Source organism: Oncorhynchus mykiss, chromosome 25, assembly GCF_013265735.2.
Source record: "Oncorhynchus mykiss isolate Arlee chromosome 25, USDA_OmykA_1.1, whole genome shotgun sequence".
NCBI classification, from domain to species: Eukaryota; Metazoa; Chordata; class Actinopteri; order Salmoniformes; family Salmonidae; genus Oncorhynchus; species Oncorhynchus mykiss.
In genome coordinates this window covers 42,571,224-42,584,860 of record NC_048589.1, presented here as the reverse complement: position 1 = coordinate 42,584,860, position 13,637 = coordinate 42,571,224, and the positions used below count along the sequence as shown (strand labels likewise).

Here is a 13,637-nt window from a genome sequence, read left to right as displayed (position 1 = left end):
GAACACTATACTCCTACATCAAATAAACACCCCATAAATCTGGCACAAACTCAGCTTTCTCAATAATGTATCTGTGTGTGTGTGTGTGTGTGTGTGTGTGTGTGTGTGTATGTGTGTGTGTGTGTGTGTGTGTGTGTGTGTGTGTGTGTGTGTGTGTGTGTGTGTGTGTGTGTGTGCTGACATGTCTGTGTGTATAGATGCGGCACCCTCCACTCCCCTCCTCCAGGTTGCTAGCACCTCTCTCCCTCCCATGCAGCCCCTTGGTCTCCTGCTTGGTGATGTAACTGGGCATTAGATAATAGTACGCAGTACATCTTCAGAAAACGCCTGTCGGGTCTTTCAGCAGACATTAACCAACAACCAGCTGAACTAAACAACACCAAACTTTTGATGAGAACTAGCTTGGACTTCCTCTCCCTCCTCTTCTCTACGTGAGAATTAAATGCCCAGAGACGGGCATTGCGGCCTGCGGCCCGAGACAGACTGTTACAATGTTAACATGAGGAACATAGCAGTGGTCTAGAGACAAACTGTTACAATGTTAACATGAGGAACATAGCAGTGGTCTAGAGACAAACTGTTACAATGTTAACATGAGCAACATAGCAGTGGTCTAGAGACAGACTGTTACAATGTTAACATAGCAGTGGTCTAGAGACAGACTGTTACAATGTTAACATAGCAGTGGTCTAGAGACAGACTGTTACAATGTTAACATGAGCAACATAGCAGTGGTCTAGAGACAGACTGTACAATGTTAACATAGCAGTGGTCTAGAGACAAACTGTTACAATGTTAACATGAGCAACATAGCAGTGGTCTAGAGACAGACTGTACAATGTTAACATAGCAGTGGTCTAGAGACAGACTGTTACAATGTTAACATGAGGAACATAGCAGTGGTCTAGAGACAGACTGTTACAATGTTAACATAGCAGTGGTCTAGGGACAGACTGTTACAATGTTAACACGAGGAACATAGCAGATAGAGAAGTGTTTTAGTGTAGTGTCTAGGTAGAGAAGTGTTAGTGTAGTGTCCAGGTAGAGAAGTGTTAGTGTAGTGTCCAGGTAGAGAAGTGTTTTATTGTAGTGTCTAGGTAGAGAAGTGTTTTAGTGTAGTGTCTAGGTAGAGAAGTGTTTTCGTGTAGTGTCTAGGTAGAGAAGTGTTTTAGTGTAGTGTCTAGGTAGAGAAGTGTTTTAGTGTAGTGTCTAGGTAGAGAAGTGTTTTAGTGTAGTGTCTAGGTAGAGAAGTGTTTTAGTGTAGTGTCTAGGTAGAGAAGTGTTTTCGTGTAGTGTCTAGGTAGAGAAGTGTTTTAATGTAGTGTCTAGGTAGAGAAGTGTTTTAGTGTAGTGTCTAGGTAGAGAAGTGTTTTAGTGTAGTGTCTAGGTAGAGAAGTGTTTTAGTGTAGTGTCTAGGTAGAGAAGTGTTTTCGTGTAGTGTCTAGGTAGAGAAGTGTTTTAGTGTAGTGTCCAGATAGAGAAGTGTTTTAGTGTAGTGTCTAGGTAGAGAAGTGTTATTGTAGTGTCTAGGTAGAGAAGTGTTTTAGTGTAGTGTCTAGGTAGAGAAGTGTTTTCGTGTAGTGTCTAGGTAGAGAAGTGTTTTAATGTAGTGTCTAGGTAGAGAAGTGTTTTAGTGTAGTGTCTAGGTAGAGAAGTGTTTTAGTGTAGTGTCTAGGTAGAGAAGTGTTTTAGTGTAGTGTCTAGGTAGAGAAGTGTTTTCGTGTAGTGTCTAGGTAGAGAAGTGTTTTAGTGTAGTGTCCAGATAGAGAAGTGTTTTAGTGTAGTGTCTAGGTAGAGAAGTGTTATTGTAGTGTCTAGGTAGAGAAGTGTTTTAGTGTAGTGTCTAGATAGAGAAGTGTTTTAGTGTAGTGTCTAGGTAGAGAAGTGTTAGTGTAGTGTCCAGGTAGAGAAGTGTTAGTGTAGTGTCCAGGTAGAGAAGTGTTTTAGTGTAGTGTCCAGATAGAGAAGTGTTTTAGTGTAGTGTCTAGGTAGAGAAGTGTTTTAGTGTAGTGTCTAGGTAGAGAAGTGTTTTAGTGTAGTGTCTAGGTAGAGAAGTGTTTTAGTGTAGTGTCTAGGTAGAGAAGTGTTTTCGTGTAGTGTCTAGGTAGAGAAGTGTTAGTGTAGTGTCCAGGTAGAGAAGTGTTTTAGTGTAGTGTCCAGATAGAGAAGTGTTTTAGTGTAGTGTCCAGGTAGAGAAGTGTTAGTGTAGTGTCCAGGTAGAGAAGTGTTTTCGTGTAGTGTCTAGGTAGAGAAGTGTTTTAGTGTAGTGTCCAGATAGAGAAGTGTTTTAGTGTAGTGTCTAGGTAGAGAAGTGTTAGTGTAGTGTCCAGGTAGAGAAGTGTTAGTGTAGTGTCCAGGTAGAGAAGTGTTTTAGTGTAGTGTCTAGGTAGAGAAGTGTTTTAGTGTAGTGTCTAGGTAGAGAAGTGTTTTAGTGTAGTGTCTAGGTAGAGAAGTGTTTTCGTGTAGTGTCTAGGTAGAGAAGTGTTTTAGTGTAGTGTCTAGGTAGAGAAGTGTTTTCGTGTAGTGTCTAGGTAGAGAAGTGTTTTAGTGTAGTGTCTAGGTAGAGAAGTGTTTTAGTGTAGTGTCTAGGTAGAGAAGTGTTTTCGTGTAGTGTCTAGGTAGAGAAGTGTTTTAGTGTAGTGTCTAGGTAGAGAAGTGTTTTCGTGTAGTGTCTAGGTAGAGAAGTGTTTTAGTGTAGTGTCTAGGTAGAGAAGTGTTTTAGTGTAGTGTCTAGGTAGAGAAGTGTTAGTGTAGTGTCTAGGTAGAGAAGTGTTTTAGTGTAGTGTCTAGGTAGAGAAGTGTTTTAGTGTAGTGTCTAGGTAGAGAAGTGTTTTCGTGTAGTGTCTAGGTAGAGAAGTGTTTTAGTGTAGTGTCTAGGTAGAGAAGTGTTTTCGTGTAGTGTCTAGGTAGAGAAGTGTTTTAATGTAGTGTCTAGGTAGAGAAGTGTTTTAGTGTAGTGTCTAGGTAGAGAAGTGTTTTAGTGTAGTGTCTAGGTAGAGAAGTGTTTTAGTGTAGTGTCTAGGTAGAGAAGTGTTTTCGTGTAGTGTCTAGGTAGAGAAGTGTTTTAGTGTAGTGTCTAGGTAGAGAAGTGTTTTCGTGTAGTGTCTAGGTAGAGAAGTGTTTTAATGTAGTGTCTAGGTAGAGAAGTGTTTTAGTGTAGTGTCCAGATAGAGAAGTGTTTTAGTGTAGTGTCTAGGTAGAGAAGTGTTTTAGTGTAGTGTCTAGGTAGAGAAGTGTTTTAGTGTAGTGTCTAGGTAGAGAAGTGTTTTCGTGTAGTGTCCAGGTAGAGAAGTGTTTTAGTGTAGTGTCCAGATAGAGAAGTGTTTTCGTGTAGTGTCTAGGTAGAGAAGTGTTTTCGTGTAGTGTCGAGGTAGAGAAGTGTTTTAGTGTAGTGTCTAGGTAGAGAAGTGTTTTAGTGTAGTGTCCAGATAGAGAAGTGTTTTCGTGTAGTGTCTAGGTAGAGAAGTGTTTTCGTGTAGTGTCGAGGTAGAGAAGTGTTTTAGTGTAGTGTCTAGGTAGAGAAGTGTTTTAGTGTAGTGTCTAGGTAGAGAAGTGTTTTCGTGTAGTGTCTAGGTAGAGAAGTGTTTTAGTGTAGTGTCTAGGTAGAGAAGTGTTTTCGTGTAGTGTCTAGGTAGAGAAGTGTTAGTGTAGTGTCTAGGTAGAGAAGTGTTTTAGTGTAGTGTCTGTTTTGAGAAGTACAGGTGTCCTGTAGTCAGTTGACTATAGACAGTAGTCAGTAGACAGTAGACTAATGTCAGTAGACAGTAGACTAATGTCAGTAGGCAGTAGTCGGTAGACAGTAGACTAATGTCAGTAGACAGTAGACTAATGTCAGTAGACAGTAGACTAATGTCAGTAGGCAGTAGTCAGTAGACAGTAGACTAATGTCAGTAGACAGTAGTCGGTAGACAGTAGTTGGTAGGGTGAAGGCCTGACAGGGATGCAAAAGAGAGAGTGTGCTGAGATTCAACCAAGGTGAAAGGGAGGATGCAAGAGAGAGAGAGAGAGAGAGAGAGACAGAGAGACAGTGAGCGAGAGACAGAGAGACAGAGAGAGAGAAGTATAGAAACAGTGCTATTATATCCAGGGAAAGGAGGAAGAAAGTTGAGGGGAGTCCTAGGGGATGAGAGGAGGGGAGGAAGAGAAGGAGGAGGGGAGTCAGTACCACACCTTTCTGCAGGCTCATGTCTACCATGCGAGGCTCGGCCAGCTCCAGGAAGAAGTTCTTGTTTTTCTCATACTCCTCATCGTCTATCACTTTCACATGAAATGTTTTGCTGTGAGAATAGAGAGAGATAGAGAGAGAGAGAGAGAGGAAAAAGAGAAGAGGAGAGGAGTAGAGGAGAAAGTAGGAGAGAAGAGAAGAGAGGAGAGGAGAGGAGAAGAGAAGGAGAGGAGAAGAGAGAAGAGGAGAGGAGAGAAGAGGAGAAGAGAGTAGAGGAGAAGAGAGGAGAGGAGAGAAGAGGAGAGGAGAAGAGAGTAGAGGAGAAGAGGAGAGACGAGAAGAGAGGAGAAGAGAAGAAGAGAGTAGAGGAGAGGAGAAAAGAGACGAGAGGAGAGGAGAAGAGAAGAGAGAGGAGAAGAGAGAAGTCAACAGAAAGGGAGAAAAGGATAGAGAGAAAAATAAGGGGAGAGGCAGAGAGAAAAGAGAAGGGGAGAAAGAAGAGAAGGTTAATTAGTGACAGGGTGAGACAGGAACAGGAAATGACATGAGGAATATAACCAGCTTGGTGAAAAGGTTAGAGGTCAAAGCTCAGCTGCTGTCCATGACGACGGTCGCCAGGCCCCTCTAGGACAGCTCTGTCATTGGCTATCCATGTTGGCTCCCATGGCTGCCATGACAACCACATCTATCACACTGTAGTCTGACACATGGTGTCATCGTGGTGCTAGGCAACCATTGGACACAAAGGAGGAGATGCATTTCCTTAACCCTCAGCTGTATACAAAAATAAGTGGCGGGTGGCATTTGTTGTTTTACAAATGCCAGACTGTAGCTTTAAGTATACCTAGAGTCACACACACACACACACACACACACACACACACAGACACACACCGAGAGCGAGAGAGATCAGTAAATAGCAGCTTACTGCTCCACTATGAACAGAACTACCCTGTAATGAAGTCTCAATGTCCTCAGGAGTGAGATTCTCTCTCTCTCTCACACACACACACACACACACACACACACACACACACACACACACACACACACACACGTTTTACTACTGTAAAATGCTCTGGATAAGAGCGTCTGCTATATTATTATTATTAAAAAAATGTTTAAGTAGGTTTCAGTTTTGCTTTGGGCATTGTGGACGAGAATGGTGGAAGTTCTGCTTCTGGTTGGAAGTTTGAATCCAACGATGTTATTTTACGTTTTTGTTATTAGCTTTTCCCAAATCTTAACCCTAACCTTAACTATTCAGAGTTAATTACTAACCTTTACTATTCAGAGTGAATGACTAACCTTTACTATTCAGAGTGAATGACTAACCTTTACTATTCAGAGTGAATGACTAACCTTAACTATTCAGAGTTGATGACTAACCTTTACTATTCAGAGTGAATGACTAACCTTAACTATTCAGAGTTGATGACTAACCTTAACTATTCAGAGTTGATGACTAACCTTAACTATTCAGAGTTGATGACTAACCTTAACTATTCAGAGTTGATGACTAACCTTAACTATTCAGAGTTGATGACTAACCTTAACTATTCAGAGTTGATGACTAACCTTAACTATTCAGAGTTGATGACTAACCTTAACTATTCAGAGTTGATGACTAACCTTAACTATTCAGAATTAATGACTAACCTTAACTATTCAGAGTTGATGACTAACCTTTACTATTCAGAGTTGATGACTAACCTTAACTATTCAGAGTTGATGACTAACCTTTACTATTCAGAGTTGATGACTAACCTTAACTATTCAGAGTTGATGACTAACCTTTACTATTCAGAGTGAATGACTAACCTTTACTATTCAGAGTGAATGACTAACCTTAACTATTCAGAGTGAATGACTAACCTTTACTATTCAGAGTTGATGACTAACCTTTACTATTCAGAGTGAATGACTAACCTTTACTATTCAGAGTTGATGACTAACCTTAACTATTCAGAGTTGATGACTAACCTTAACTATTCAGAGTTGATGACTAACCTTTACTATTCAGAGTGAATGACTAACCTTTACTATTCAGAGTGAATGACTAACCTTAACTATTCAGAGTGAATGACTAACCTTTACTATTCAGAGTTGATGACTAACCTTTACTATTCAGAGTTGATGACTAACCTTAACTATTCAGAGTTGATGACTAACCTTAACTATTCAGAGTTGATGACTAACCTTTACTATTCAGAGTGAATGACTAACCTTAACTATTCAGAGTTGATGACTAACCTTTACTATTCAGAGTGAATGACTAACCTTAACTATTCAGAGTTGATGACTAACCTTTACTATTCAGAGTGAATGACTAACCTTAACTATTCAGAGTTGATGACTAACCTTTACTATTCAGAGTGAATGACTAACCTTAACTATTCAGAGTTGATGACTAACCTTTACTATTCAGAGTGAATGACTAACCTTAACTATTCAGAGTTGATGACTAACCTTTACTATTCAGAGTGAATGACTAACCTTAACTATTCAGAGTTGATGACTAACCTTTACTATTCAGAGTGAATGACTAACCTTTACTATTCAGAGTGAATGACTAACCTTAACTATTCAGAGTGAATGACTAACCTTTACTATTCAGAGTTGATGACTAACCTTTACTATTCAGAGTTGATGACTAACCTTAACTATTCAGAGTTGATGACTAACCTTAACTATTCAGAGTTGATGACTAACCTTTACTATTCAGAGTGAATGACTAACCTTTACTATTCAGAGTGAATGACTAACCTTAACTATTCAGAGTGAATGACTAACCTTTACTATTCAGAGTTGATGACTAACCTTTACTATTCAGAGTTGATGACTAACCTTAACTATTCAGAGTTGATGACTAACCTTAACTATTCAGAGTTGATGACTAACCTTTACTATTCAGAGTTGATGACTAACCTTAACTATTCAGAGTTGATGACTAACCTTAACTATTCAGAGTTGATGACTAACCTTAACTATTCAGAGTTGATGACCAAACTTAACAGTTAAATTTAAAGAAACATGGACGGACGTCTAATTCTGATGTGAGACTGTGAGACCTGGTTGCAATATGGCAGCAGCTAACGACCCCCAGCGGTTTACTACCCACTGATCGTAACGACCCCCAGCGGTTTACTACCCACTGATCGTAACGACCCCCAGCGGTTTACTACCCACTGATCGTAACGACCCCCAGCGGTTTACTACCCACTGATCGTAACGACCCCCAGCGGTTTGCTACCCACTGATCGTAACGACCCCCAGCGGTTTACTACCCACTGATCGTAACGACCCCCAGCGGTTTACTACCCACTGATCGTAACGACCCCCAGCGGTTTGCTACCCACTGATCGTAACGACCCCCAGCGGTTTACTACCCACTGATCGTAACGACCCCCAGCGGTTTACTACCCACTGATCGTAACGACCCCCAGCGGTTTACTACCCACTGATCGTAACGACCCCCAGCGGTTTACAACCCACTGATCGTAACGACCCCCAGCGGTTTACTACCCACTGATCGTAACGACCCCCAGCAGTTTACTACCCACTGATCGTAACGACCCCCAGCGGTTTGCTACCCACTGATCGTAACGACCCCCAGCGGTTTGCTACCTACTGATCGTAACGACCCCCAGCGGTTTACTACCCACTGATCGTAACGACCCCCAGCAGTTTACTACCCACTGATCGTAACGACCCCCAGCGGATTACTACCCACTGATCGTAACGACCCCCAGCAGTTTACTACCCACTGATCGTAACGACCCCCAGCGGTTTACTACCCACTGATCGTAACGACCCCCAGCGGTTTACTACCCACTGATCGTAACGACCCCCAGCGGTTTACAACCCACTGATCGTAACGACCCCCAGCGGTTTACTACCCACTGATCGTGGCTACCCAGACCCCTCTCTTACGCTGCTGCTACTCTCTGTTATTCTCTATGCATAGTCACTTTAACAACTCTACCTACATGTACATATTACCTCAATTACCTAGACACATTGACTCTGTAACGATACCCCCTGTATATAGGCTCCACATTGACTCTGTACCGGTACCCTCTGTATATAGGCTCCACATTGACTCTGTACCGGTACCCCCTGTATATAGGCTCCACATTGACTCTGTACTGGTACCCCCTGTATATAGCCTCCACATTGACTCTGTACCGTAATACCCTGTATATAGCCTCCACATTGACTCTGTACCGTAATACCCTGTATATAGCCTCCACGTTGACTCTGTACCGTAACACCATGTATATAGCCTCCACATTGACTCTGTACCGTAATACGCTGTATAAAGCCTCCACATTGACTCTGTACTGGTACCCCCTGTATAAAGCCTCCACATTGACTCTGTACCGTAATACCCTGCATAAAGCCTCCACGTTGACTCTGTACCGGTACCCCGTGTATATAGCCTCCACATTGACTCTGTACCGGTACCCCCTGTATATAGCCTCCACATTGACTATGTACCGGTACCCCCTGTATATAGTCTCCACATTGACTCTGTACCGGTACCCCCTGTATATAGCCTCCACATTGACTCTGTACCGTAATACCCTGTATATAGCCTCCACATTGACTCAGTACTGTAATACCCTGTATATAGCCTCCACATTGACTCTGTACTGTAATACCCTGTATATAACATCCACATTGACTCAGTACTGTAATACCCTGTATATAACCTCCACATTGACTCAGTACTGTAATACCCTGTATATAGTCTCCACATTGACTTAGTACCGTAATACCCTGTATATAGCCTCCACATTGACTCAGTACTGTAATACCATGTATATAGCCTCGCTATTGTTGTTTACTGCTGTTCTTTAATCATTTGTTATTCTTATCTCTTACTTTTCTGGGGGGTATTTTCTTAAAATTGCATTGTTGGTTAAGGGCTTGTAAGTAAGTATATCACTGTAAGGTCTACTACACCTGTTGTATTCAGCATTTCACTGTAAGGTCTACCTACACCTGTTGTATTCAGCATTTCACTATAAGGTCTACCTACACCTGTTGTATTCAGCATTTCACTGTAAGGTCTACTACACCTGTTGTATTCAGCATTTCACTGTAAGGTCTACTACACCTGTTGTATTCAGCATTTCACTGTAAGGTCTACTACACCTGTTGTATTCAGCATTTCACTGTAAGGTCTACTACACCTGTTGTATTCAGCATTTCACTGTAAGGTCTACTACACCTGTTGTATTCAGCATTTCACTGTAAGGTCTACTACACCTGTTGTATTCAGCATTTCACTGTAAGGTCTACTACACCTGTTGTATTCAGCATTTCACTGTGAGGTCTACTACACCTGTTGTATTCAGCATTTCACTGTGAGGTCTACTACACCTGTTGTAATCGGGCGACAAATACAATTTGTTCTGATTTGATTTTAACATGACTATTTTATAACACACACAAAAAAAACATTTGATGAATAAAATAAATATAAATATAATTTAAAATTAAAAATATTTGAATCAGTCGTTTGAAGGCGAGGTGATAATACAACCAAGAGGGAGGTAAGTTTTGTCATGGCAACTACACTGTACAAAAAATATAAACGTAACAAGTGTTTCATGAGCTGAAATTAAAGATCCCAGAAACGCAAAAAAAAAAAATTTATTAATTTGTTTGCGCCAAATTTGTTCACATCCCTGTTTAGTGAGCATTTCTCCTTTGCCAAGAGAATCCATCCACCCTGACAGGTGTGGCATTTCAAGAAGCTGATTAAACAGCATGATCATTACACAGGACCACCACATCCGGCTTCTTCACCTGCGGGATCGTCAGAGACCAGCCACCCGCGGAAAGCTGATGAAACTGTGGTGCAACTGTGGTTGAAATACTGCACAAACTGGCTGAAACCATCTCAGGAAAGCTCATCTGTGTGCTCATCGTCTTCACCAGGATCTTGACCTGAGTTTGGCGTCATAACCGACTTCAGAGCTCTGATGGCCACTGGCACGCTGGATGAATCACGGCGTCGTGTTGGCGAGCGGTTCGCTGATGTCAACGTTGTGAACAGAGTGCCCCGTGGTGGTGGTGGGGTTATGGCACGGGCAGGCATAAGCTACAGACAAACACTATTGCATTTTATCGATGGCAATTTGAATGCACAGAGATACCGTGACGAGATCCTGAGGCCCATTGTCGTGCCATTCATCCACCGCCATCACCTCATGTTTCAGCATGATAATGCACGGCCCCATGTCGCAAGGATCTGTACACAATTCCTGAAAGCTAAAAATGCCCCAGTTCTTCCATGGCCTGCATACTCACCAGACATGTCACCCATTGAGCATGTTTGGGATGCTCTGGATTGACGTGTATGACTGAGTGTTCCAGTTCCTGCCAATATCCAGCTACTTCACACAGCCATTGAAGAGGAGTGGGACAACATTCCAACAGGCCACAATCAACAGCCTGATCAACTCTATGCGAAGGAGATGTGTCGCGCTGCATGAGGCAAATGGTGTTCACACCAGATACTGACTGGTTTTCTGATCCACACCAGATACTGACTGGTTTTCTGATCCACACCCCCCTACCTTTTTTCTAAGGTATCTGTGACCACCAAGATGCATATCTGTATTCCCAGTCATATGAAATCCATAGATTAGGGAGGGGCCTAATGAATTTATTTAAATTGACTGATTTCCTTATATGAACTGTAAACTCAGAAAAATATTTAAAATTGTTGCATATTGCGTTAATATTTTTTGCTCAGTGTAGAAAAGTGAAGTGTAACTTTGCATTGTGTCTTTTGATGAGTATACTAATGCAAATCCATAGGTTGCATTTATGCTACTAACCCTTTAATGTATACTTTTTACAGTATATTAAATATATATATATATTAGAATTTAATATTACTGTCCCTACTAAAAACACAACAATACTTAACGTGTCATTTTGAAATGAAATCTTTGTAACGGACGTCGTCGGTGGAAGAAGGTGAGGACCAATGCAGCAGCGTGGTACGCGTGTCACGAATCTCGCCGAAGATGGTGCCTCTTCCTGTTAGTGCGGCGCTCGGCGCTCGGCGGTCGTCGGCGTCGGCCAATTAGCTGCCATCGATTCCCTTTCCGTTTGTTTCTGTTTATTGGGTTTAATTGGTTGTTTTGAGTTAGTGTTTGTTTGTAGGCTATTTAAGGGCACTAGGCCCGCTGGGTATTTGTTTCGGGCTTGTTCTCTGTTATTTTGGTGTATAAGTGTTATCTCATTATTTTCCGGACAGTTTTAGTCCTGTGTATTTTGGACGGGTGGTTTCATGCGCCCTCGTGTTGGCATGTCCATGTCTCCGCTGTCGTACAATATTACCTGCTCTCTGCGTTTGACTCCTCCACCGCACCATTTTTAGACGTCGTAACAGAAGCCCGCACCACCTATGGAGTCAGCGGGAGCAGCGACCACCCCTCTCCCAACTATGGAAGAGCGTGTACAACATCATGCAGCTGTCCTCCATCGGATCGGTTCAGATGATGGAGCGAAGGGAGAGGAGTGGTCTACCGACGTCTACCCCAGCACCGTTTATAGAAGTCGTAACAACGTGTTCATCTTTTTTAATAAAGTAAACTGAACACTGAATAACAAAGAAACAACCGGAACAGTTCTGTCTGGTGCAGACACACAAAGACTGAAAATAACCACCCACCAAACACAATTGAAAACAGGCTACCTAAGTATGGTTCTCAATCAGGGAAAAACGATTGACAGCTGCCTCTGATTGAGAACCATACCGGGCCGAACACAGAAATACCAAATCAGAGAAAAACGAACATAGACAACCCACCCAACTCACGCCCTGACCAATACTGAAACCAAAAGACAAAAGAAAGGAACTAAGGTCAGAAAACTGACAATACTGTAGAATTCCATTCATTCCTATGGAAGACTGGTTCTGCTGAGGAGTGTCTATATGTGGCGTTGCTGGGTCCAAGTCACTGCCTTAGATTACACACACACACACACACACACACACACACACACACACACAAACAACACGTTATTACACACACACACACACACACACACACACACACACACAAACAACACGTTATTACACACACACACACACACAGTGAGAGTCCCCATCCTACTGCAGCACCACCTCCACATTCAGTACCTATATAACACAGCTGCTGTGACCCACTTTCTGACTGACTGTAGGGGACAGTGGGGTAAGTTGAGGGGGGGGGGGGGGGGATCAGCTTTAATATTGCAGATTGTAGCTTCCATCAATGTAATTGTCATTTACATGATCATTGCCAGTCCCTCATATATTATTTTGTAAATATACATTTTTTCTAACAAGGATACAGTGCCTTGCGAAAGTATTCGGCCCCCTTGAACTTTGCAACCTTTTGCCGCATTTCAGGCTTCAAACATAAAGATATAAAACTGTATTTTTTTGTGAAGAATCAACAACAAGTGGGACACAATCATGAAGTGTAACGACATTTATTGGATATTTCAAACTTTTTTAACAAATCAAAAACTGAAAAATTGGGCGTGCAAAATTATTCAGCCCCTTTACTTTCAGTGCAGCAAACTCTCTCCAGAATTTCAGTGAGGATCTCTGAATGATCCAATGTTGACCTAAATGACTAATGATGATAAATACAATCCACCTGTGTGTAATCAAGTCTCCGTATAAATGCACCTGCACTGTGATAGTCTCAGAGGTCCGTTAAAAGCGCAGAGAGCATCATGAAGAACAAGGAACACACCAGGCAGGTCCGAGATACTTTTGTGATGAAGTTTAAAGCCGGATTTGGATACAAAAAGATTTCCCAAGCTTTAAACATCCCAAGGAGCACTGTGCAAGCGATAATATTGAAATGGAAGGAGTATCAGACCACTGCAAATCTACCAAGACCTGGCCGTCCCTCTAAACTTTCAGCTCATACAAGGAGAAGACTGATCAGAGATGCAGCCAAGAGGCCCATGATCACTCTGGATGAACTGCAGAGATCTACAACTGAGGTGGGAGACTCTGTCCATAGGACAACAATCAGTCGTATATTGCACAAATCTGGCCTTTATGGAAGAGTGGCAAGAAGAAAGCCATTTCTTAAAGATATCCATAAAAAGTGTTGTTTAAAGTTTGCCACAAGCCACCTGGGAGACACACCAAACATGTGGAAGAAGGTGCTCTGGTCAGATGAAACCAAAATTGACCTTTTTGGCAACAATGCAAAACGTTATGTTTGGCGTAAAAGCAACACAGCTGAACACACCATCCCCACTGTCAAACATGGTGGTGGCAGAGTCATGGTTTGGGCCTGCTTTTCTTCAGCAGGGACAGGGAAGATGGTTAAAATTGATGGGAAGATGGATGGAGCCAAATACAGGACCATTCTGGAAGAAAACCTTATGGAGTCTGCAAAAGACTTGAGACTGGGACGGAGATTTGTCTTCCAACAAGACA

General features: G+C 42.1%; 1 protein-coding gene across 4 annotated transcripts in view; it reads right to left on the bottom strand.

Moving 5' to 3' along the window:
* Positions 1-13,637, bottom strand: part of LOC110506000 (sodium/calcium exchanger 3) — a 141,152-nt gene that overhangs the window by 48,264 nt on the left and 79,251 nt on the right. For all 4 annotated transcript variants that reach the window (XM_036962328.1, XM_036962330.1, XM_036962331.1 and 1 more), the window contains exon 3: positions 4,171-4,277. In XM_036962328.1, the coding sequence (XP_036818223.1) occupies positions 4,171-4,277 (107 nt within the window). The remainder of the gene's footprint in view (positions 1-4,170; positions 4,278-13,637) is intronic.